The 25,592-nt window shown below is 40.5% G+C and overlaps 1 protein-coding gene across 13 annotated transcripts in view; it reads left to right on the forward strand.

Moving 5' to 3' along the window:
• Nucleotides 1-25,592, forward strand: part of NEBL (nebulette) — a 402,354-nt gene that overhangs the window by 315,384 nt on the left and 61,378 nt on the right. For 10 of the 13 annotated variants that reach the window (XR_004644415.1, XR_004644416.1, XM_034760313.1 and 7 more), the window contains 6 exons: nt 4,979-5,080; nt 15,156-15,263; nt 17,423-17,530; nt 20,663-20,767; nt 21,885-21,992; nt 23,429-23,539. The exons of 2 other annotated variants lie outside the window; for them this stretch is intronic. Coding sequence is in view for 9 of the 11 variants with exons in the window: in XM_034760313.1 (XP_034616204.1) it covers nt 4,979-5,080; nt 15,156-15,263; nt 17,423-17,530; nt 20,663-20,767; nt 21,885-21,992; nt 23,429-23,539 (642 nt within the window). In the remaining 2 variants the exon portion in view is untranslated. The remainder of the gene's footprint in view (nt 1-4,978; nt 5,081-15,155; nt 15,264-17,422; nt 17,531-20,662; nt 20,768-21,884; nt 21,993-23,428; nt 23,540-25,592) is intronic. One more of the 13 variants, XM_034760309.1, reaches the window with a different exon arrangement.

A 25,592-nucleotide genomic window follows, 5' to 3' on the forward strand; every position in this document is an offset into this window, starting at 1 on the left:
CACCACCCTCCTAGTGAAATAGTTTTTCCTGATATCCAACCTGGACCTCCCCCACTGCAACTTGAGACCATTGCTCCTTGTTCTGTCATCTGCCACCACTGAGAACAGCCGAGCTCCATCCTCTTTGGAACCCCCCTTCAGGTAGTTGAAGGCTGCTATCAAATCCCCCCTCATTCTTCTCTTCTGGAGACTAAACAATCCCAGTTCTCTCAGCCTCTCCTCATAAGTCATGTGCTCCAGACCCCTAATCATTTTTGTTGCCCTCCGCTGGACTCTTTCCAATTTTTCCACATCCTTCTTGTAGTGTGGGGCCCAAAACTGGACACAGTATTCCAGATGAGGCCTCACCAATGTCGAATAAAGGGGAACGATCACGTTCCTCGATCTGCTGGCAATGCCCCTACTTATACAGCCCAAAATGCCGTTAGCCTTCTTGGCAACAAGAGCACACTGTTGACTCATATCCAGCTTCTCGTCCACTGTGACCCCTAGGTCCTTTTCAGCAGAACTGCTACCTAGCCATTCGGTCCCTAGTCTGTAGCAGTGCATGGGATTCTTCCGTCCTAAGTGCAGGAACTCTGCACTTGTCCTTGTTGAACCTCATCAGGTTTTTTTCTGCCCAATCCTCTAATTTGTCTAGGTCCCTCTGTATCCGATCCCTACCCTCTAGTGTATCTACCACGCCTCCTAGTTTAGTGTCATCTGCAAACTTGCTGAGAGTGCAGTCCACACCATCCTCCAGATCATTAATAAAGATATTAAACAAAACCGGCCCCAGGACCGACCCTTGGGGCACTCCACTTGAAACCGGCTGCCAACTAGACATGGAGCCATTGATCACTACCCGTTGAGCCCGACGATCTAGCCAGCTTTCTATCCACCTTACAGTCCATTCATCCAGCCCATACTTCTTTAACTTGGTGGCTAGAATACTGTGGGAAACCGTATCAAAAGCTTTGCTAAAGTCAAGAAATAACACATCCACTGCTTTCCCCTCATCCACAGAGCCAGTTATCTCATCATAGAAGGCAATTAGGTTAGTCAGGCACGACTTCCCCTTCGTGAATCCATGCTGACTGTTCCTGATCACTTTCCTCTCCTCTAAATGTTTCATAATTGATTCCTTGAGGACCTGCTCCATAATTTTTCCAGGGACTGAGGTGAGGCTGACTGGCCTGTAGTTCCCCGGATCCTCCTTCTTCCCTTTTTTAAAGATGGGCACTACATTAGCCTTTTTCCAGTCATCTGGGACCTCCCCCGATCGCCATGAGTTTTCAAAAATAATGGCTAATGGCTCTGCAATCTCACCCGCCAACTCCTTTAGCACCCTCGGATGCAGCGCATCCGGCCCCATGGACTTGTGCACGTCCAGTTTTTCTAAATAGTCCCGAACCACTTCTTTCTCCACAGAGGGCTGGTCACCTTCTCCCCATGCTGTACTGCCCAGTGCAGCAATCTGGGAGCTGACCTTGTGCGTGAAGACAGAGGCAAAAAAATCATTGAGTACATTAGCTTTTTCCACATCGTCGGTCACTAGGTTGCCTCCCTCATTCAGTAAGGGGCCCACACTTTCCTTGATTTTCTTCTTGTTGCTAACATACCTGAAGAAACCTTTCTTGTTACTCTTAACATCTCTTGCTAACTGCAACTCCAAGTGTGATTTGGCCTTCCTGATTTCACTCCTGCACGCCTGAGCAATATTTTTATACTCCTCCCTGGTCATTTGTCCAATCTTCCACTTCTTATAAGCCTCTTTTTTGCATTTAAGATCAGCAAGGATTTCACTGTTTAGCCAAGCTGGTCGCCTGCCATATTTACTATTCTTTCTACACATCGGGATGGTTTGTTCCTGCAACCTCAATAAGGATTCTTTAAAATACAGCCAGCTCTCCTGGACCCCTTTGCCCTTCATGTTATTCTCCCAGGGGATCCTGCCCATCTGTTCCCTGAGGGAGTCAAAGTCTGCTTTTCTGAAGTCCAGGGTCCATATTCTGCTGCTCTCCTTTCTTCCTTGTGTCAGGATCCTGAACTCGACCATCTCATGGTCACTGCCTCCCAGGTTCCCATCCACTTTTGCTTCCCCTACTAGTTCTTCCCTGTTTGTGAGCAGCAGGTCAAGAAAAGCTTTGCCCCTAGTTGGTTCCTCCAGCACTTGCACCAGGAAATTGTCCCCTACGCTTTCCAAAAATTTCCTGGATTGCCTGTGCACCGCTGTATTGCTCTCCCAGCAGATATCAGGGTGATTAAAGTCTCCCATGAGAACCAGGGCCTGTGATCTAGCAACTTCTGCTAGTTGCCAGAAGAAAGCCTCGTCCACCTCATCCCCCTGGTCTGGTGGTCTATAGCAGACTCCAACCACGACATCACCCTTGTTGCTCACACTTCTCAACTTTATCCAGAGACTCTCAGGTTTTTCTGCAGTATCATACCGGAGCTCTGAGCAGTCATACTCCTCTCTTACATACAACGCAACTCCCCCACCTTTTCTGCCCTGCCTGTCCTTCCTGAACAGTTTATATCCATCCATGACAGTACTCCAGTCATGTGAGTTATCCCACCAAGTTTCTGTTATTCCAATCACATCATAGTTCCCTGACTGTGCCAGGACTTCCAGTTCTCCCTGCTTGTTTCCCAGGCTTCTTGCATTTGTGTATAGGCACTTAAGATAACTCAATGATCGTCCCTCTTTCTCAGCATGAGACAGGAGTCCTCCCCTCTTGCGCTCTCCTGCTTGTGCTTCCTCCCAGGATCCCATTTCCCCACTTACCTCAGGGCTTTGGTCTCCTTCCCCCGGTGAACCTAGTTTAAAGCCCTCCTCACTAGGTTAGCCAGCCTGCTGGCGAAGATGCTCTTCCCTTTCTTCATTAGGTGGAGCCCGTCTCTGCCTAGCACTCCTTCTTCTTGGAACACCATCCCATGGTCGAAGAATCCAAAGCCTTCTCTCCGACACCACCTGCGTAGCCATTCGTTGACTTCCACGATTCGACGGTCTCTACCCCGGCCTTTTCCTTGCACAGGGAGGATGGACGAGAACACCACTTGCGCCTCAAACTCCTTTATCCTTCTTCCCAGAGCCACGTAGTCTGCAGTGATCCGCTCAAGGTCATTCTTGGCAGTATCATTGGTGCCCACGTGGAGAAGCAGGAAGGGGTAGCGATCCGAGGGCTTGATGAGTCTCGGCAGTCTCTCCGTCACATCGTGTATCCTAGCTCCTGGCAAGCAGCAGACCTCTCGGTTTTCCCGGTCAGGGCGGCAGATAGATGACTCAGTCCCCCTGAGGAGGGAGTCCCCGACCACCACCACCCTCCTCCTCCTCTTGGGAGTCGTGGTCGTGGAACCCCCATCCCTAGGACAGTGCATCTTTTGCCTTCCAATCGGTGGAGTCTCCTTCTGCTCCCTTCCCTCAGATGGGCCATCTAGTCCACTCTCCGCATTAGCACCTGTAGAGAGAACATGGAAACGATTGCTCACCTGTATCTCCATTGCTGGTGCATGGACGCTCCTCTTTCTCCTTCTGGAGGTCACATGCTGCCAAACCTCCTCACAATCCTTCTGTCCCTGCTGCGCCTGCTCTGAATCTTCAGAACATTGTGGCCGTAGAAGCATCTCCTGACGTCTGTCCAGGAAATCTTCATTTTCCCTTATGCAACGCAGAGTCGATACTTGTTTCTCCAGCCCTCGAACCTTCTCCTCCAATATGGAGACCAGCTTGCACTTTGTACAGACAAAGTCGCTTCTGTCCTGCGGAAGAAAGACAAACATGGCACAACCTGTGCAGGTTACAACAGCTGATCGCTCACCTTCCATATCACCGTCCTCTTAGGAGCTTCCTCAACTGTTGCAGGAACTACTCGGAGAAACCTGTAGATGAAAGCCTCAGTGCGCTCTCCCCAAGAGAACTCCCAGGCAAACTCCCGCTGTTAGCCTCTGCTGTTCGCCGCTCAGCTGGTTCGCTGCTGACTGCCCTTATATACCAGTCAGGCCCACTCAAGGCCCAGCTGGAACAAAGCACTCCCAATTCACACTTTTCAAACAAACAAGCAAGCAATCAAGCACACGGTCAAACTGACCAACTGTCCCAGCAGCAGACACTCAGATACTCACCAACACAGCCCCCCTAATGCAGCACTTAGCGTACCTCCTCTCGGACAGCTCCCAGGCAAACTCCCGCTGTTAGCCTCTGCTGTTCGCTGATCTCTTTTGAAAATCTTCACTTTGGTTTTGAATAAGGTTGGGACATGTTTTTGCTCTAGTCAGTTGTTTGGTATTATACCTACTGCCAGAGTTATACTGCCTTCATGGTGTAAAATCCTAATTTAGCCAGTGGACATAGTTTGAGGTGTCACAAAGAATCTTTTGTGGGTTCATCTGCATGTTCCTTTTCCAATACATTTTAGAAAGAATGTGCAGTGCATCTGCAGGGGAGTTTGTTCGGCTAGAAATATCATGTAACATCCACCCTGTGGGCCAAAGTCCATCTGTTACACCAGTACAACTCCATTAACTTTAAGGGGATTGCACTGGTATAACTGAGAGTGGTATTTAATCCTTTATTTGAAAGAGGCTGGCACTCTCACAGCCCGGTCTTGTTCTAAAACTATTTTTAGCCTCTAAAAATAATCTTATGTAAACTCTGGATCAGATCTTGAGAAACGCTGATCCACTTTAACTCACTCTGACTTTATTGGGAACAGTGGGAGATCACTATTTCTCAGGCTTAGGCTCTGTATTTGGTTAAACTTGAGGCTTGTGAGTGAAGTTCATTGTGTTTCAAATAAAATAAATTTACATTTTTAGAGGAGATAAAGCCTGGGAAGGCCTTCTTTTCAGAGCTGATTAGAGCATTAGTGAGACTAGTGTCAGTTCAGGTCACTTAATGATACTTTCTGTTTTGTTAACTATAATGCTTACATTTCCTTTGATAAAACAGAAGCCAATACAGTTTAATTGTGATTAGTATTCATTTCTTTTTTTAAAGGCTGAATATAAGAAACAAAGAGGAGAAATGCATAAGGAGACTGCTGTACTTGGAAGACCAGATTTTGAGCATGCTAAGGAAGTTTCTAAACTTTTAAGCCAAGTAAGATTATGTCAATCATTCTATAATGACTTCATTCAGATACCTCATTCCTAGTAACATAATCACATATTTAATTTTTAAAAGATTATTTGTAATTGCATGAAAATCAGAAGAGAATGTTTCCAAAACTATTTCACACTGAACTGCAGTAACTGGTAAATTTAAGATACTGTACTTAGAAAACAGTAGATAAAAGTTTTAGACAAAAGTACAATGCGCCGTTTGACTCGATTACAATTTGTCTGCTGTGGAATTGGTGTTGTGCTATTTTATACAGAGTTTCTAGGATTTCAGAAATATTAACTCTCTGTAATTTGTGGCTAGATTCTGCGATCCTTACTCACTTTGCATGGTACCTTACTCCATGATTAGTCCCATGAACTAATTGACTTTTTGTGTGTGCAGTTGCTCGCCATTGTGAGTAAAGGGTCAGAATGCGGTCCTCAATATAAAAAAAAATCTTTAGCTACTGTTATTCATTAAAATCAAGGAAATTGGAATCAAAGAATCAAAATTGGAGGAGTTACTTTAGTTCATATTATTTTATTTGATTACTAGACACAGAATTTTGGGCCCCAGGGCTCTACCTTCTGTTCTCTTTTAGTATTCTTTACTGCTGCGGTTCAATCCCATTCAGAAACAAACATTTTCAACATGCTGAGCCATTCTTTTCACAAGTTCTTTAGCGCCCCATGGTATATCCCTCACTAGTAATCCAATCAATCTGCACTCAAAACATTTTCCAAATCAAGGGGCAAATTCTGCCTCATGTAGGTGAGCATAACTTCCCTTGATTTGACTAGGTGGTATCAGTCTTGTCTAGAATTAAAAAGCCGTGAGTAGAACAGTACCTTCTAATCTAAATTTATATGCTGAAAAAGTATTGTTTGGTTTTAAAGAAGGCATGCTCCTTTTGGTAGGACTAAATATTGCCCCCAGATATCTGCTGTGTAATAAGAATTTTCATGGGAAATTGCCCTTTTTCTTAAAGGAACACTGTTACTCAAAAGCTGTAACATTTTTTAAAACAATTTTTACTTGTTTTGTCAAGATCAACCTTGAAACTCAAAATGAATTTTGTTTTCCAATAAGATTTCTTTCTTCCACTTTGTAATTTATTAAATGCTAATTTCTGTGTTGACTAAGAAGGCTTGTTTAATAGATTCCTGGTACTTGACTGCATGTTATCATTCACTGCTCTGGAAGCTGCTTGCGCCCTCCCATTCACTCTATAGAAAGGAACATTTGCTAAGCTGTTTGGGTCTCTGTATCAGTGCTAGGAATCAGAGAAAATGTTAGTTGTTAAATTAATTATGAATGATTTTTGAAAATGTGCACTTTTTGTTCCTTCACTTTGTGTGAGGGAGCTCACTGGAAAGTCTGAGTGGGTTGTGTACATGTAGACAGTCCTGTAGTGGGATGGCTCTCCGGGTTCACATGACCAGTCAGCCTGTCATCAATTTCACCAGCTTAGCTGGCCAGCAGAGCTTCAAATTGCAAGAGTTACAAAAACAATGGGACAAAAACACTTTTATAAATCCAGCAGGGAAATGCCAGGACAGGTCCTATAAACAGTGATACTGCACTTCCCTGTGACAGCTGCATCTGTAGCAGGTTTCAGCTTTCAAACTTCAAGCTCTATTTGATGCAGCCATGTTTAAAACAAAGAGAGAGCAACAACAAAACCAGAGAAGAAAGCATGGCTAGTTTTTGTTAATCAAAAGAAATGTGGGATTTTTCACATAACTATAATCCCAAGAAATGGCTGAATTTCATCTTTGAACAAAGATCACACATGGCAAATGTCATCCCAAAGTGACTGATTAGAAAATTTATGAGCATGTGAAAATAGCATTTTATCTTGGAAAGTATTTCACGATGTTAACTTACATAATATTGGCACAACCTCTGTGATTGTTAGTAACCATCACAGTAATAAAACAGTATTGGCGATAGCCTAGGCTGGTGCTGGGCAAGTTTCACCATGCAGACCCCAAAGTCAATGCACTTCCATCTCTCCTTTCTTATTCTTGGGATTCTCTCTTGAACAGAAACTGTTAATCGTACTAAACTGGAGGTTTTGTGATGCAGTCACATGACCATTAGGGACTATGATGGAAGCTAAATTCCACTTGTGATTTTCCTACAATGGCAGGGTTGCCAGGCCTCCAGGATTGTCCTGGAGTCTCCAGGAATTAAAGATTACTCTTTAATTAAGGATTATATCATGTGATGAAACCTCCAGGAATACTCCCCACCAAAATTGGGAACTCTATGCAATGGTGAACCAGTGGTATGCAATGTACATTTCATTAGCACATACTAGAGCAGAGGAGCAGCTGAAATATCCTAGCACACATTGGAGCTTGTCCTTATTGTAAATCAGATGAGCCAGTTGAGGAATTCACCCTCACTGTAGAAGAGGATGAGAAGGTGGCATATGTGCACTTCTATGTCACATGTATGGTGGAGTGTGTGTGTATGTATATGTATATGTGTATGTGTATATAATGTTTTCACGCCACACTAATCATCATAGCACCTTCCAGTAGTGCATTAAGCAACATAGCTACATATGTGTCACATGTTGTTTGTTCTAAAATCTTTTTCCCAGAGGGAGAAGCACAGGGAGTGGAATGTCTTTTTGTTGTTGTTGTTAAATAAACCTGTTATGTGTTTATAAAATAATGAACCTTGCTCTTGGAGTGGAAAGTGGTGAGGTTTGTGATAGTCCTTACTTCCTGATGGAGTTCATTCCACAGTCTTGGACCACCCCGGGGAAGGTTCTGTCTCTCACACAGACACGTTTTACTCTTGCTATTGAGAGTTCCATTGTGCCGCAGGAGTGAAGTTGTCAACTCCAGCCTTCATCTCAGAACTTTAAGCAGTCTTTTAGGTATCCTGGGCCTAGGCCATAGATTACTTTAAAGATAAGGATTGAGACCTGTAAATCAATTCAAAATTCTATGGAAAGCCAGTTTAAAAAGCAGAGGACAGGTGTGATGTGCTCACGGTAGCCTATGTTGCTGAGGAGATGGGCTACAGCATTTTGTACCAGTTGGAGTTTCCTAAGTGCTGAATACTTCATGCCCAGATATATCGCATTGTTAAATTCCAGCCAAGAGGTGACAAAGGCATGAATAACTGAGGCCAGGTCTTCATCCATCAAAATGGGATGGAGCTCTTAGACAACTGGAGATGACAGAAAGCATTACTCGCAGCCATTATGATGTGAGAGCTCAGCGTCAATAGGAAACCAAGAATACTCCTAGACTATGGACTTAATTGAGTAATTGTGGATGTGAATCTGCAATCAAGAGATTTCACCGTAGCTGCAAACTCCTCAAAATACTTTCCTCTGCTCACAAGCATAAGCTATGTTAGCATGGGTTCAGCTTCAGCCAGTTGTTCTTCATTCATGAGCTGATCTCATTCAAGGACTGGACCATTTTGGTGGAAGTGGTATGGTTGTATGTGGTGAAGACAGTGGAGTTGTGTGCCAGCTGCATATTGCTGGCACTTGAGTTCATGTCATCCAGTTAACCTAGTGGTTGCATGTATCAGGACTGACAATCTTGAGTGTTTGCAAATCATACATTCTTTTTATTTGTCTTCTGCTTCTTAAGCCTTTGGATTTCACATTTTCAAGCTTTTTTTAGCAGCCAGGAGGGCTATACACTTTTTTTTTTTCCAAATGAAAGCTGAGATTCTCAGGTAATCACATTACTCCAGGAGCTGAGGCTTCCAGAAAAATATCAAATATTCCAAGACTCATGATGTAATTGTGAGCATTGGTGACACGGGTGAAAGTAGGACAGGAAGAAGATGTGTTTTATTGTGGTATGTATGTGTGCAATGAGTACAGGCAAGAAGAGCAAGGAGAGGTCAGGTGGTGTGGGTGTAACCAGGGGAAAAAGGAAACAAGGACATGGTAGCTGAACAGAGTGAAGAAGATAGTGTTTGACTGACACTCAAGATTGTGCCAAATCAGGGTCTTTAAAAAAAGAAATAAATCATGTGACACTCAACAGCAAAATGGTAGTGTCACAGGATTAGTGAATTTACCCACAGCACCATCTTTCCCCCTCTTACTGTTTAATCAGCATTAAAAGTAGAAACGTAATAGGACCCTGTGAACAAATGAAGCTTTAGTATCTGTTTTCTTATTATTATAAGGCAAATATTATAATTTAGAATATTCTTTATTTTATAATTATAATCTCTATCCTGATAGCAATGAGGTTATGTTTTTGTCTGGCTATACCAGAAGAAAGACAGGAGACACTTGGTATGGTTAATTAGGCCACAACTTTATTATTAGATCTCTGGGACTACCTGGCAGATTAAAGTGTGCAGTGCAGTTAACTACATGATCGTTTCAATGTCTACCCAGACGTTTCCATTAGCGCCCCCCTCTTTCCATCCTGGTCCCCAGCCAGCCCGTTGCTGGAACCTTACCATCCCTCCTCAAATGAGGGTCAAGGTAGGCTATAAAGGAGGGGGGTTGGATCCCTTCCATACCAATCATAAGCACCTTAAACTCCTCTCCTCCCCACCCCCCGTTCCACTCCTTTAACAAACACCTCCTTTAAATCATTTATTAAGCCATTTATCTGGCAAATGTATCCCCTCAGTACCAGATACCTGCACTGGACGTCCATGCCACACTTACATAATGAGTTGTGACATCATAGTCTAACTCCCATTCCCTACTCACCCTAACAAAGCCCCCCTGAACCCACTGTTGGGAAGGTGTAGAATCCTCCACTCCACCTTGGCCAATCTGGTGGTAAGAGAAAAATTCCTTCCCAGCCCCTCAAGAAAGGAGCAACAGCATAGTGCCCACAGCAGGTACTGACCAAACCTGGTATTTTGCCACTTCCAAGGCTGGGAGGGTGGATGCTGCTCTGCCTGGCTGGGGAAAGAAGGGCTTCGCCTGCCGGGCTTGCCCTTTATCAGCTCCCTTCCTTTCTGGTCCCTGGGGATGAGTCAGCATCGCCACACTGACCCGCTTTGCTTCTGCCGCAGCGTCCATGCCTCTCTATCCCCCCCCATCCTTAAAACGATATATATGCCTTCCCCCAGCAAGCCAGATAATACCACCCCCTCACCCCCACTCAAGGTGCAGTGTGGTCCATTCCTCAATTCTATCTAAAATTAGCTTTAAATAATCCACTGATAAAATTCAATATTAAATACTCCCATTATGATGTATAATAATTGGGTTATGGTAATAAACTCTTTTGAATATTAATTTGTATTTTACATCAGATCAATTTGATGTTAATTGTTTTAGGGGGGAAATGATTAGAGCTAGGATTTTGTGTAAAATATACTTTATATTGGTATATCAGTAGACAATACTATATTACTGGGATGTTTAAATCATGAATAGAAGCCCTAAGATTTTTTTCTCTTTCTTTCTTAGTCTAAACTCAGTTAGTAATTGGAGGAACTGACTCTTCCAGATAAGCTAAACATTTCATTTAACTCTATGCTTACATTACATTTCTTTCAGTATCTAGGTGCTCTAACAAGTTTTTCATTTTTTTGGTATGTTTGTGTAGTCATGAGGAAATGCTTCTGCTGCAAGTGTCTGCTTTTTATGCTGGTATGTTCTGGGTTCCCAGTGGCTGAATGATTTTTGTAGGTTCTTCATAAATCTGAACAGTGGGTGATGTCATCCACTTATGAAACCGAACACTCTGTCTGTACAGCTTTGAACTGCAGATTTGATTTTGGAATGTTTCTGTGGAGCTTCAAAAGACACTCTTCTGTCCAGTGCAATACTGACTTCTGCAGCGTTTGTGCAAGGCTAATGAGAAAATTGTTTATCTAAGCTTCATTTGATGCCAGTGGGATCTTCAGGGATGTTGTTATGTGAAAGACCTGCTAAGTCTGCTCATTCTTGAGCAACAATTAGGTTGCCAATCCCACACATTTTCTTTAAATTAATTCCCCCCATCCTACAGAAATAAACAAGAAAAAGACCTTAATTAAGACGGTAAATAAATATCCATTAATTTAAGCCCACCTAATTAATTTTTAAAATTCATGACAGTCATAGATAAGCTTCCAGCAAAATCCTTAATTTTGACTCCCACATCCTTGCTCACTGTCCTACCCAGGTGACAGCATAGCTAGGGATGGCATCTTGAGAATTTTTTTAAGTAATTGACTAAGAATGTTTTTGTTTTTAATTAATATCTTTTCTTTCAATTTCATTTTATTTCTCCATGCTACATTTTCTTCTTTCTTCTAAAAGAAAGCTAAAACAATTCTCAAATCCTGCCCCCTAATTCTCCTGATGACTTTTTAATTTGCCTGTTGTTCTCCCTCTCTTTCTTAGCTGTGTTTCTGGCCCTTCCTTAAAAAGGAGAAAAATAAGGAAAGAAAAATAAGTAATAAGAGAAAGCTAATATGTGTTTAGCATCCAACAAGATGTTTCCCTTGTGGCTAATCAGAGTTATAATACTACTGGGAGTGCTCTTCAGATGCTGTTGGGATCATCTTACATTACTGCGCTGCTTCCGTTTCTCCCTGAAGTGATGTGCGCTGCATTGGAGTAGAGAGCGGAGGCAGTGATGTAATGCAACAAGACAAGACAGCTGGGCCTGGAGGTAATGGGAGATCACTCCCTGCAGTATGAACTTTTACAATCAGATAGGTGGACAGCCCTCTTAAAGTTGGGACACTCATGCACATAGGCACCAGTCAGGAGCCCATTGTGGTATGTGATTCACTCGTTCCTACACAAGCCTGCCCCCAGTGACATGATTAGAAACAACACTGCAGAATGCTAATGAGAATTTATTACTGAAATATCTATATTGAAATGTACTATTACAAAATCCATGTTGACCATGGCCTCAGATCATAGCAGCTGTGGGATGACAAACCAGTTGCATGGAGAGATCCTGTTTGCTCTGATTTCACACTTAGCAACAATATTAAGGGCCGCATTATGTACTCCGTCTGTATCAGAACTTGATGTCATTTCTTGATGATATGATGTAGCCCTAAGTAATTCAGTGTCTATATTCATGTACAATGACTGTACAATGTACTCTGGTCTTCTGGGAATAGTAAGTGGGTTGCATTTGCCATACGGATCTGACCCCTGTATTAGGTGACTTACTGATTTGGGCTTTCTAATAGAGTGCTAATTCTGTCAGATCTGTATTAGGAGCCACACTGGATATATATATATATATATATATTTTTTTTTTAAAGGAAAATCCTATAATTTATCCATATATATATATATTTATAGTGAATGTGAAATTGCCTTTGATAAAAGAGTTTGTCCTTGCATTCATATAGGTGCACTTGCAATTGATCCAGAGCTAATGCAAATATCTAGCAATGTGAACCAGACAAATCTACCATGCAGCCTGATCAATTATTGAAAGTGTCTGTACCAAGCTTAGTTTAGCACAAGTTCTTTTCATGATAGGTAGCTAAACAGAAGTTTCTCGTTGATTGGGAGATTGATGACATATGTGATAAAGACCAATAAAAGTTTTTATTACCAACCAAATAAGTCCACTCATTAATATAACCAAACATAAAACAGTATACTGAGAGAGAGGTTTTAGAATTGATAGCATACTCACAGATCCTTAAACCTGATGAAAAACAAAGAGAAAAATTGAGGCAATGGAGCACATCAGAGTGGGGCACCAACCAGTTGGCACTGTTTCAGGACCTGATGCACCCAACATTTAGGGAATGAAGTCATATCCTTTATACCCATCCTTTATGTAATCATACAGCTACCGTACATATTTTACCCTTTTATTTATCATCATAAACTTATTCCTGCCCCATCCTGTGGGGCAGAAATAAATCCTGTGGCATTCCAGGTACCCATAATTATACTTCCGATCACTGACCAAAACATTTGTATCAATCAGTTTCCTAATAAATCATATATGGCAACGCAGTCTAACTGCCTTTTTACTATAGTACAAACTATTTCAAAAGCCCACAAACTGTCCCCCTATTTCAAATTAACTTTTGCAAGCTTAGGGTGTTACCTGTCCTTCTGGGGTCATTTGTTTATCACATGGAATGTGAAGGCATACTTCTTGAATTGGGGTTAAGTCCTCAGGCATACATTAATGAACCTAAAAATCAAGCCTATCACACCAGGCCTCACACTAATTAAAACAGGCCTTTTTACTATAGCAAAGCCTAAGAACCCAATAATTTGTGTTCTCTTACTTGCCCCCAAACTTGTTTCAATATAATAAATATTAAACATATCAGTATTATACCCGATAATGTCATTACTAACAATAGGGTGAAATATCAAATTTAGATATCAAACAGGGCTATAGGTCAACAACCAGAAGTCAGTAGATACTCATTCCCAGAGTCAGTCAGTCTGTTACTTTATAAAGTTTTGCATGTTTTCACAAAGTTTATTTTAAAAAAAAAATACAATATTTTGGAATTCGCTTCCTTTGAGAGAGAAATCTGGTTTCTTTGATAGTAATGCAGTTCTTGAATGTATATAATTCATAGTGGTTTTTCAAGTGACTGGCTTTTTGTGTTTTGTTATTCCTATAAATCAAATATCGGAAATGGTACCTAAGTATAATATGGTGGTATAAACTAAAACTGGGGATGATTATTTTGCAACATGGAAAAAAAATAATTAAAGAAGAAAACTCTTCCCTCTATAAAATTTGACAAAAAATTAAATTTTTGAAAACAGAACTTTTGAGGCGTTTTAATCACTTTATGGGACACTGATGTGGGAATAAAGACAAAAAGCTGCATACTAATGGTAGAGTGTGGCAGAAGATAATGGATGTAATGTAGGTTTAGATATCTGGTGTCTGATTTATATTCATAAAAATAACATAATTCAGAATCAAGGCTGAACTTTATTTTGCCCTGTTATGCTCAGCTGTTGCAAAGCATTAAGGTACTGTATGTAAAGTTTCCAGATGTTTGATGACCCAGGTACTGGCTATGCATGATATGATGGGTTGAAGATGGAAGTTTAGTATTTTCTGAATTTATTTGTGCAGGTTTAAATTAAATGTTGAGGTGTATTTTTTACTTTTTAAAAATAGTTTTCCTACTTTAAATGTGGTTGCCTGCACCTTTTACCCCGGTCTTTTCCCTTTTAAAAAAAATCCAAACCTTACAGATAGAGATTTACTTTAGCTTCACAACACTCCAGTGAAATAGACTGTGTGTTTGTGTGTTATCAAAGGTCACAAAGGAAATATGTTGCAGAGCTGGCAATGTAACTCAGGGCTCCAGTTGCCCAGCCTTATACATACTGGATGAAATATTGGCCTTGTTGACGTGAATGGAAAAACTTGTATTAGCTACAGTGAGGTCAGAATTTCACTCCAGTTCACTCTATAACTGAGGAAATAATTTACAGCAAATAGTTCTATTTCCTCCCATTTATCTATTCAAAAGTATTTTACATTTTTGACAAAAAAATCTCTGGAGTATTCAACAGTCTATATTTGCTACTCAAACTGTTAGTGGTGTTTAGTCAGGTAAATCAAATGGTTTTATTATTTTTTGTTTATAGAAGTACTTTGGTGAAAATGTTTGTGCGTACAAATCTAAAAGTTTAATTCTATGCCAGTGAAATTCAGTCAGATGAAAGTTAGTGGAAAACCATCACATAATGGGCACAGGTGTGGCTGAAGTGAGTTCATTTCTAAATTCAAGTGAATAGTCCTGGAGACATTTTTGAGTGGATGTATGATCCCAGATGTCCTATACCCTGTCCACAAGAACATCTATCAACAATAGTGTCATTAGTGGGTGATACTGAAAATATATTACTTTTTATTTCTTTTGTGTAAAAACATTTTTGATTATAAACATACATTAACATAATAAAACTATTCTTACATAAAACATGTTCTTGGGGAACTCTTCTCTCTCCATATTTGTTGTCACCTTCACCATTATGTAATGTTTGGGGATTTAGAGATGGAGAATTTGTCTTCATTTAAATTCATCAGTAATCTCTCAATTCTTCATGCTTCCTTTCAGTGTAACATTTCAATATAAAATGTGTTTGCTCTGGTGGCAGGTTAAATACAAAGAGCAATTCAATAAGGAAATGAAGAACCACCAGTATAACCCTCTTGGCAGTGCTTCTTTCAAGCAAGCACAGATGGCATCCACCTTGGCGAGTGATGTAAGTGCAGTTGTTCTGTGTTCTACCTCTCAGCATGTACGGTATATTGATATTGGTATCCTCTAAACGTCATGATTTTCTTGTGAACCAATGATGCATCTTATTTGGTTTACCAAGAGCAACAGCTCACAATATGTATTGTATCTACATCTGCAAGAGCTGGGAAATTGAATTTGGAGTTTAACATGGAAATCAGTTTGAAAGCTGGTTGAAAGTAGAATTCAGAGCCAAACCTATATTTTGTGGGACCCATTGCATAGTAGTACATATAGGGCACCAGCCACTTCAACCCCCACTTATGATGAAGCCCTTCTCCTGCTAGTGCCTACAATGTACCCTTCATAGCCCTTTTCTGCCTGCAACCCTCCTCAGGCTGTGACAAATCCCAGCCTCTTGTCTGTGAGGCTCGAAATATTTTGAGGAATTGCTGTGTATGCACATGAACCGGGAGATGGAGCCAAAGTGCAGCATTTCAAGAAAGGAGAGCAGTTCGGGGATTTCATGTATGTCACTGCCTGCTGCAGTCAGACTCAGATGGGAGAAAGCACATGTACATGTGGTGCTACGATGCTGACAGAATGTTTAACAATGCTTTCATGTGGTTAATGTCCTAAATAGGGGCTGTTCTTAGAGGCAGTACTGAGGTCCTGGGTAACTTAGGGGCAGATTGCACATGGTCCCTTTGGTGGTGCACAAAGAAAGGGAGGTTGCAAGGAATCTTACTTCCCTTTTGTGTGGTTTGGGTGATTGCCAGGCACAATTGTGCAGGGACTGCTCCCTCTTTACTCTGTAAAGGCTGCACAGTGCCCTAAAGAGTACAGGGCCCCTCTCTGCTCTGCCCCAGTCAGTGGAGTAAGATCCATAAAATAGTAAAAAAAAAAAATCATGCCCCTAGCAAACAATGTTACGCTGCTGAAACTTTTTAAGTTTAGACCAGATGTAAGAAAAGAGAGGACGTATTATATCGTGAGGATCTTAACCAGGGTTTTCTAATGTGTGTATGGGGAGACTGGGGAGGGGTTGGATAACTTCATGAAAGACGAATTGGTGTGAGGGGAATACGGTTCTGTTTGTAGTTTAAATGAATTATTACTCAGAGTTCTGTATTAATATGTCTAGTAAGGAATGTATCTGTCAAAAAAACATTTCATGAATCTTTTTTGTTGTCTGTATTGTTAGACATACTTGCTGACAGGTATTTTGAAATAAATGACCAAATATAATTGAAACAGGTGTGATTATGTTGTGTTGTTTAGGCAAATAAAATATGCAGAATTTTAAAATATTGCACATAGAATTTTTAATTTTTGTTTCAGAATTTTTAATTTTGGGGGGCAGAATTCCCCCAGGAGTAATGTAGGCAGGGTGCCAGGGGGGGCTTGATTGGTTTCATTTTCCCAAAGGGGAAACTCAACTTTTAAAAGTTTGGGAAATACTGCTGTCAGCTATTGGGCATGTGTATGATTTGCCATTTCATCACATGATTAGGTTCTCTCTCATCTAAGGCTCCATTGATTCTTGTTACTAAAAGCAAACTGTAGAAGAAGTGGGCTGTAGTCCACGAAAGCTTATGCTCTAATAAATTTGTTAGTCTCTAAGGTGCCACAAGTACTCCTGTTCTTCTTTTTGTATTAAATAAAAATACATGTACAAAATACTGTTTGATTGTGGGGTAGCTGCTCTATAAAGATTTTTTGCACACAAGCAGTTGATGAAAAATAATCTGACTCGAGAGAAGAAAAGCAAGAATTACCAATGGACAATATAAAGTTAATGATAAATTGTCCAATACTGTAGAACAATATTGTTTAAAGATAAGATTCAAATAAAAATCAGTAAAAAGGTATTTCTGATGTATATATCTGCTATAGTTTTAAAAAGTCTTACAAAATCTGATTTGATTAACTTTACCCTTTTTGAAATGTTTGAGTAGTTATCAAAATATTTGCTCACTAGTGGAAAGGAAGCCCTCACTGTATATTGATTTTTTTCAAATAGTAGTAAATGAGCACCACCTAGTGGTCATTGTACATAACTCATGCAAGCACTTTGGTAAGATTTTCATTTTCTTTTTCTTGTTTTTATAGCGTACAGTATAAATAGAACTTGCTGTACATTTCACAAGTCTTCACTTGCTATACTCTGTATTCGGTTTTCAGGTGAAATACAAAAAAGATATGGTGGAAAGTCTACACAATCCGGCTTCAGACCTACCAAACTTGCTATATTTAGAGCATGCTTTAAATGCCAGCAAAATGCACAGTAATGTGAGTTGTCTTTTTTAATTATTACCTTTTAATGTACTTATAAAAGGAAAATGTAGTTATTTATTTAATTTACTGCAGAATGTATCACGCGTTTGGCATTGTCTTCCTGTTTGTGAATGAGTTTTGATCACAATGTATTATTTCTCTCTCTCTCTCTCTCTCTATTATATATATACACATAGAGAGAGAGAGACACTTTGAAGGACTGGTTCCCCTTGCTTCTTATATTTTACTCTGAGTAGGCCTTTAAAGTCCACCTGTAAAGCCCTGCTTCTGGCACAAAATAATCCAGCTATCCAGTTTGAATCTGATTCTTCGCATTACCCTTCTGTGAACTGAAACTCTCCCACAGCTGCTCCTTTTCTAAGTACCTTTTCTTTCTTTATCCCCCTTTCCTTTTGCATCAGTATCTTTCCCCCTTAGCCAAGGTTAAATTCAGAAAGGGAATGCCTATCACTTTTGTACTGATCATATCCAAATCTATAGACCTCCAGGATTTAGGTCCTTCTTCACTTTCTGCTCATCAAATTATTCATCCTTGTTTGGCCTGTAGCTTCCCTCAATTTAATGCATTTTAAATTGATATTTGAATGAGTTAAATGAGCACCATCAGTGTGAACTTTGGAACTTCCTTCTTCTACTTATGTCACATAAGACAAGAACCTAGATGCTCAGCTTATCTTCAGATTCCCTAATGCCTATATATCTGCCTACTCTCACCTCTAAAACATTTTCATCTGACATGATTTCTACCATTCCTTTGCCCAAACAGTGGTTGGTTCCTACATGGTCTCCATCCCTACAACTAGAGACGTTTGTGGTCTCCCTAAAAGTTAACTCTGGACTATGTTTTGTCCAAAAGCTGGTGGTTAATCTTGGCTGTGATCAGAAACAAGAAAACTTCATATCCATCCCCTATAGTAGGCTTCACTAGCTATTTGTCAAGTGTAGAATATCTTGGGGTATATCTACACTACTGCACACTCCTTACAGTGGCATGTAGAGTACATACACATGCTGGGGGGCATGTAGTGTATACATTGCATTGTAGATGGTGAGGCACTGCTTAGGTGAGTAGAGTAAAGACACACTTGAATCCTGTGGGTATGTTCACTACATGGCTCTCTACATGCCCAAGCAGTGCCCTCCCCATCTACACAGCTATTTTTTTGCAGTGTAGTCTCCCGCAGCCTCCCTGCTGCCAAAGCCTTTCTCCAACTCAAGAAAAGGCTCCAGCAGTGGCGGAAGGCTCTGGAAGCTCCCCAGCAGGAAGCTGCTGGAACATGTCTGTGGCAACAGGGAACGGCTCTGCCAAGAGGGAGGCTCCACTGACAGAGGCTTTCCCCACTGCCTTCCCCCTGCCAGAGCCTTTCACTGATGCATGTAGCTACATGCACCCTACATGCCACCATCAGAGTTGTGCAGTGTAGATGTACTTTTAGTCTTCAAAATCCTTTATGGTCTTGATCTTTCCCCTGCCCCATCTCTCTGACTTATTTTTTATTTATTCTCCTGCCTTTCCCTATGCTCCTCAAATTCCATCTTTTTTGTGTTCTTCCTCTTCTCTCTCCATAATGAACAGCAGATCCTTCTTCTAGTCTGCTTCAATATCTGGAACAGCCTTTCTGCCCCTAATGATCTCAAGATCTATTTTCTTCTACCCTACCTACAGTATGACATACTGACTGCTGTTAAAAGAGCAATTACTGAACCTTTTAGTTTCTACATAGTCCACAGTTCTTCCCTGAAATGTGTATTTCTGTTCATCCTTATCCTGATGTATCCACACCTATCACCTGTGTGATACATTGTAACGTACACAGTGTATTGTACTTCATGTTTTGACAATGATTTTCTGCAAATAATTATTTGTATGAACGGCTCCACAAAACATATTAACGGTATTTTATTGCAAAAATGTAATTCAAGCTGGTGTTTTGTGAGGATAAGTTATAACATTTAGAGGGAAATCCAGAAATGTGTATATATGCACAAATACAGAGTTGCAGATTTTGTGAGAGACTTCATTACATATCTGATTTCAGATGAGAAATGAGATAAAAGGGTCAAGTTCTGCTCTCAGATTCCCTAGATATTTATTGTGTATCATTTGAAATCTAGATTTAAATTTTCACACACATCCAATCTGAAATTTAGCAGCTTTATATTAGCTTCATTTGTTCTAATTGCAGAAGGTCTTTGAGATTTGTAACTGAATACACGAAATTTAGATTACAATAGCTTCATTTTCATACAACATTTTGGGGTGAGTGGGATATTTTCTGTTTATTTTGAAAGAGTTTGTGAAGAATGCAAATTCAAATGTATAAAGTGCTGTGTACATATTTTGAAGGGATAAAATTTACCAAGAGCAAAGAGTGCTCTTGCATTATGTACTCAATGCTTTATTTTATTTGGACTTACATCATGTAATCATCAATCAACGGATAACATGGACAAGGTAATAGATCTAAGATTTCCTATTGTTTTTAATACAATTTAATTTCAAATTAACACAGTTATCTGAAACAGGTTGGACAAGTACAGAATTTGTACTTGTCCAGGAGACCAGTTCTGCATCTGGAATTAAGTATAGTAAGAATAATGTATCCTATCTCAATTGCTTTTCTAAATTACTTTTTATTTAATTTTATTACTTGAGGAATGGACTTTAAATATCCAGGTTCTGCAGAGATAGATAGATATAGATATAGATATATCTATCTATTTTTTTTGTTACCATAAGAGAATATGTGTAAATGTTGTGTGAATTTATAATTATTTTCACTAGAAGGCAAATGGACACCATCAAATATGCTTTCTTGTCCTTTAAGCCTAAATAATATTAATTCTTTATTTTTCACAAGCAAAAATCTTTATTTGTATAAATAAGACAGGTGTTTTAAAAAAACTCTTCTGAACTTTGTGGCTGTTTTTTGCCATTGTTTTCATTCCATCACATGTTTTCCCAAAATTGGGTTATTTTTAATTGTTTAAGATTCAGTATTAGAGTTAGGTACTTTATGTTATGGTATTGAACAGTACTTTGTTATGTTGTTTCTTTTATGCTTATTTAAATTGAAACCAGTCAATTTTATATCTAAAAACATGCTTTGCTATTCTTTGTTTCAGTATGAATACAAGAAACTGTTTGAGAAAAGCAAGGGGCACTATCATTTTGCCCTGGATACAACTGAACAGATGCATCACAAAGAAAATGCTGTGCTCCAAAGTCAGGTACACACAAATTGTAAATAAACCTTATGAAGAGACAAAAACAGCTTTCTTACAGTTACTGAATCATGCACAAATCCCATGACAAATTACAATGATGTGAAATGCATATAAAGTGACTAGGGTTGCAAGTGGGAGCAGCTGAGTGCCTACATGTTGAATGTTGCAGGAGTGAGGCCTAATGCCACACGTCGACAGGGAAGAGGGTTTTTAAAACTTAAGATCATGAAATTAAAATATCTCTCACAGCAGATAAAACCTTCAGTGTCTAACTTTGTGATGTTTTCCATATCTTTCTCTGATTAGGATGAATAACAAATACATGTGGCCATACATGAGCCTTGTCGATAAATCTGAGTTGTACTTTTAATTGATGAGAATGAATGAATTTACAAGGCTCCCAAGCCTAAAGATGTCTGCTTCCTTGCTGCACAAGTTATAATCAAAAAGCATATTACAATGTCCTCAGAGTTATGTCCATCAATATTTTTATAACAAGTTTTAGGGCCAAATTCAGGTTGTCTATACTGCCTAAACATATACAAGAAAAGAGGGAGCTGAGGGTAGACATGGAATAGAATGTAAGACCAACAGCAGGTCTCTTGGAAGCAAAGGGTTAACTCTGGCTTCCTTCCCTTTCCTCTTGTGCAGGTTTCAGGAGAGGGTCTTTAAGAATAGTAGCTGGAGAGCCACAGAAGAAAGTGCCTGTAGAAAGTCAGGTCTCCGCACCAGGTTCTGAGGGGCTGTTGAACTCTAGGCTTGCATGAGCTTTTTGGTTACACCTAATTTGGCTAATGGCAATGTGTTTTGATTTATGGTTTTATATATGCTCAAAAGGTTATTTTTGCTGAGTAAACAAGATACAGTTCATGTCCCTCATTCCTGGTGTCCTTTAAATCCACTGGTCCTGAGCTCTAGAGCATTGTGGCAAGGGCATATGTTACAGCAGAAAACTTTCCCCGGTACACCCACAGAAAACTTGGCAAAAACATCCAAGTCAATAGCTCTGAGAGGGGGTTTGACTAGGACAGAATTTTCTGACTCCAGCCCAATCAAACAATCATCACATTTTGTCATCTACTATAGTTGTGGAGAATATTTATTTATTTTATTTTCTTAGGTTAAGTACAAAGAGGATTATGAAAAATCAAAAGGCAGGTCAATGATGGAGTTCATGGATACGCCAATTTATCAAGTTTCAAAAGAAGTTCAAAAGATTCAAAGTGAGGTTGGTGCAATACATGTTTGATTTGCATAATAAGTGATAAGAAGTAGAAAGGGATCAAAACCTGAACTGTGAATCATGACCCCTTTCTCTGTGGGTGGTTTGGATTCTAATTCGCAGATGCAAACCCATGCCTACGATTTAGGTTTCAGGTTGGTTCCATAAGTGGAAGAGACTTATTTTCTGGTTACAGTTTAGATTGAAACAAAATCTTACAGGGACATCTTGTAGAATTGTAATTGAACTTTGAAACATAGCCTTTGTTTGGTCTTGAAACCCAAATCCTGAACCTAATCCACATCTGAACATCACCTCCCCAGCCTATCTTTAATTATATCCTGTGCTGATGGAATTGTTATAACAGCCTTAGAATGTCATCTGTAATATGTGGCAAGCTAGAAATATTGAGATTAAAACTGGGCAGAGCCTATACTAGGTCAGTGGGACCCTAAGTCTATTTACTTTTTTCTCTCCTTCCTGTCTGAAACAGAAACCTGAGTCTTTCATCTTTTTCCTCTCTACTCCTCACCTGGATAACCACTTCATTTAATTTCCCTCCTTCTCTGCTCTGTATGTAGTGAGTGTGTGGTTTATTTGTCAGTATATAGAGTGTGGGTGGGAATACTAATGGTCTGTGCTCATTCTGGAAAAGTATATGAGGAAAGGTGGGCAGGGTAAGTGTGTTTCTGGTTTATAAATCCACGGTGGGTAGAAGTAAGGTTGGTGTTTGGACTTCAAATGCAAATTTCCTGGCTTTCCTGTTTTATTAATGTAGTTTTAAAGAAAAATATACTATCTTGATACTTTCTTAACAGATTACTTTGCTCACGTACATCTCCTCTGCTCTGTCCTACCTGCTTCCAAAACTCTGCTCTACAGTTTATCCAAAATGCTGCTGAAAATTCTCTTTCCTCCCATTGCTTTGGCCATGTTACTTCCCTAGTCAAATCCTTCACTAGCTTTTACTCTGCATCAGGTTCTTGGTCCTTGTCCATGTTTAAGAGTCCTGCACAGTTTCAGTCCTGTTTACCTTTCTGGTCTCATTAGCTCCAACTTCCCTCCTGCCTGGACACCTCTCTTTGGAGGCATTCGCTCACACTTTTCTTCATACCTTCTTCCATCGTGGCCAGGTGATTCTTTCCTGTTCCTTGTTCACCAATCAAAACCTCCTTACCATAGTCCAATTCTTTCTCAAAGTGCATTTCTTCCATGAAGCCATTCAGTGCTGAACCAACTAGTAATAGATGTATAAATAATCATTGTTGTTTAAAAACCCTCTGACCCTAATAGAGTCCACTTAGCTTGACCATTAACTTAGTGTCTTATTTATATTTGAATTTGCAGTTTGTGTCTAATTTAGAATGTACTTCCAGCAATATGTCTGTATATGCATGTGCATATAACAGCATGCATCAGTAACTGTTGTTCTGTTTCAACAGAAAGCATATCGCAAAGATTTTGAAGAAGGGCTTAAAGGAAAGGCATCGCTGGATTTAGACAAGACCCCAGAATTCTTGCATGTACAACATGTCACCAAACTTTTGAAAGGGGTAAAGCAGGGGTTTTATTTTGTTTGTTTCTTTGTTATCCTATAAATGGTTGATAAACAGACTAGCTACAAGCTAATGGGTCATGAACCATTTATCTTAATATTTAGCTGGATAAGAATGTGACTTCGTGGATAGAAATCCAGAATCTCAGTGCATCATTGAATTATTAGAACTACTACCTCCACATGATTTTATATCTGACCAATTCAGATTATTGCAACATGTAATTATTATATATTCGAGATAGTGCTCTCAACAGTATCAATACTTTCTAAAGAATCCTGTATGAACATGAAAATTCTAGCATACCCAAGCCAAGAAACTATGTGTTAAATGTAAGCGAGGTTTGAATGAGCTCTCCCCCTGACATCTAGTGATGAGTTGGAGGAAAAGACTTTGGGAGCAGACCCTGTTTGCACAGACATACCTACTCTGCCTAGGTGCCAAGCAGATGGGGTTGCTTTGTCAAAATGATACATTCTTGCTGGCTTTGGGTTACAAATCACCCTAGAATTTGAATGCAGGGGTAATGAAATGTTGTTATAATTATTGTACAAGTAAAGGGCAGCAGACCTGTGCTTGGTGTGCCTTGAACTGAACCTCACTTGCTAAGTAGGGTGTAAGGATACCATATACCATTGAGGATGAGAATGGGTGAGAACAGAAGTTTCTGCCTGGTGGTGTGGACTTTGCGTAAAGAGTCCTAGACACCATTTCACCTGCCCCTCTCTCTAGCATTTGAAGACAGAGCTGATTAAATTCAATTGAGCGTCCCTGTGTCCGGTTGGTGTTTCCTGGAGCTGACATCACTACTGAGCAGGTCTGGGGCTACGCCTTAGATACTGTGTGGGGACAGTGTTGCAGAGAAAAACTACACAGAAACTGCATTGGCAGTGAGATTCCCCACTGCCTCCTGAAATCACCGAGAGCTGGGTTAAGTGGTAGACCCTTAGGCCTGGTCTACACTGGGGGTGGGGGGATCAATCTATGATACGCAACTTCAGCTACGAGAATAGCATAGCTGAAGTCGACGTATCTTAGATTGACTTAGAATCACTTACTTCGCGTCCTCGCGGCGCGGGCTCGATGGCCACCGCTCCCCTGTCAACTCCGCTTCCGCCTCTCGCCATGGTGGAGTTCCAGAGTCGATGGCAGAGCGATTGGGGATCGATCACTGCCTGCCGATCTGGCGGGTAGTGTAGACGTATCCTCAGAACGTGACGTCGCAGAGAATGGCAGCAGAGAGACAGTGGTCAGGGGTGGAAGAGAGACAGTGGCAGCTGTGAGTCAGTTGCAGAGGGGGGAAGCATCAGAAGCATTGCTTAACACACACACCCCGCCCCAGAGTGGGAGGTGAACCCCTGAGAATGCACCCCTGGACTCTGGGTCTTCACTAACCAAGGACAGCCAACTGTGAGTGGGCAGCAGAGGGAGGAGGTGGTGTGTTAAAGCACATCAATTTGTTGGACTTTCACACCTCAAAGAGAGAAACTGAGGCAAAAGACACTGCCCAATGCACTGTGTGCACATAGGTGTTTGCCTATGGTCACATAGTTTTGAATTGTGGTTGTGATGTTTTCTCAAATTAATATTGGGTCCCTTTACCCTTTTAATATAAGTTTTATTTTGTTGTACATAGACTCAGTGCTTGCGAGTGGGGAAGTATTGCCTCTTAGAGGTTCCCAGGGGCAACGTTTAGTTTTCCCAGATTACTGGGTGGGGAGTCAGGCCAGTTCTATTTTGTATTGTTAAGAGGAACCCCCTAGATATTAAACCCAGCCCTTGTTGTTCCCAACTCCTCCTGATGAAAGGGTTACCTAAATGCATTCTTTGTGAAGGCTCCAGGTCTCTGGAACTTGCTCCCGCCTATGGTCTGAAATAGTCCAAATCTGGTGACCTTCTGGGCATGCTACGACAAAAGTCTGTTTGATAGGATTTTGGAAAGGGCTGAAGATACACTTCTCAGAATGATGAAGGGGTGGAAAGGAGTGTTTGGGTGGCTGGCAGAATTCCCTTTTGAATAATTGTTTTAATGCTGTTGAAGTTCTGCTCC

Source organism: Trachemys scripta, chromosome 2, assembly GCF_013100865.1.
Source record: "Trachemys scripta elegans isolate TJP31775 chromosome 2, CAS_Tse_1.0, whole genome shotgun sequence".
Classification (NCBI taxonomy): domain Eukaryota; kingdom Metazoa; phylum Chordata; order Testudines; family Emydidae; genus Trachemys; species Trachemys scripta.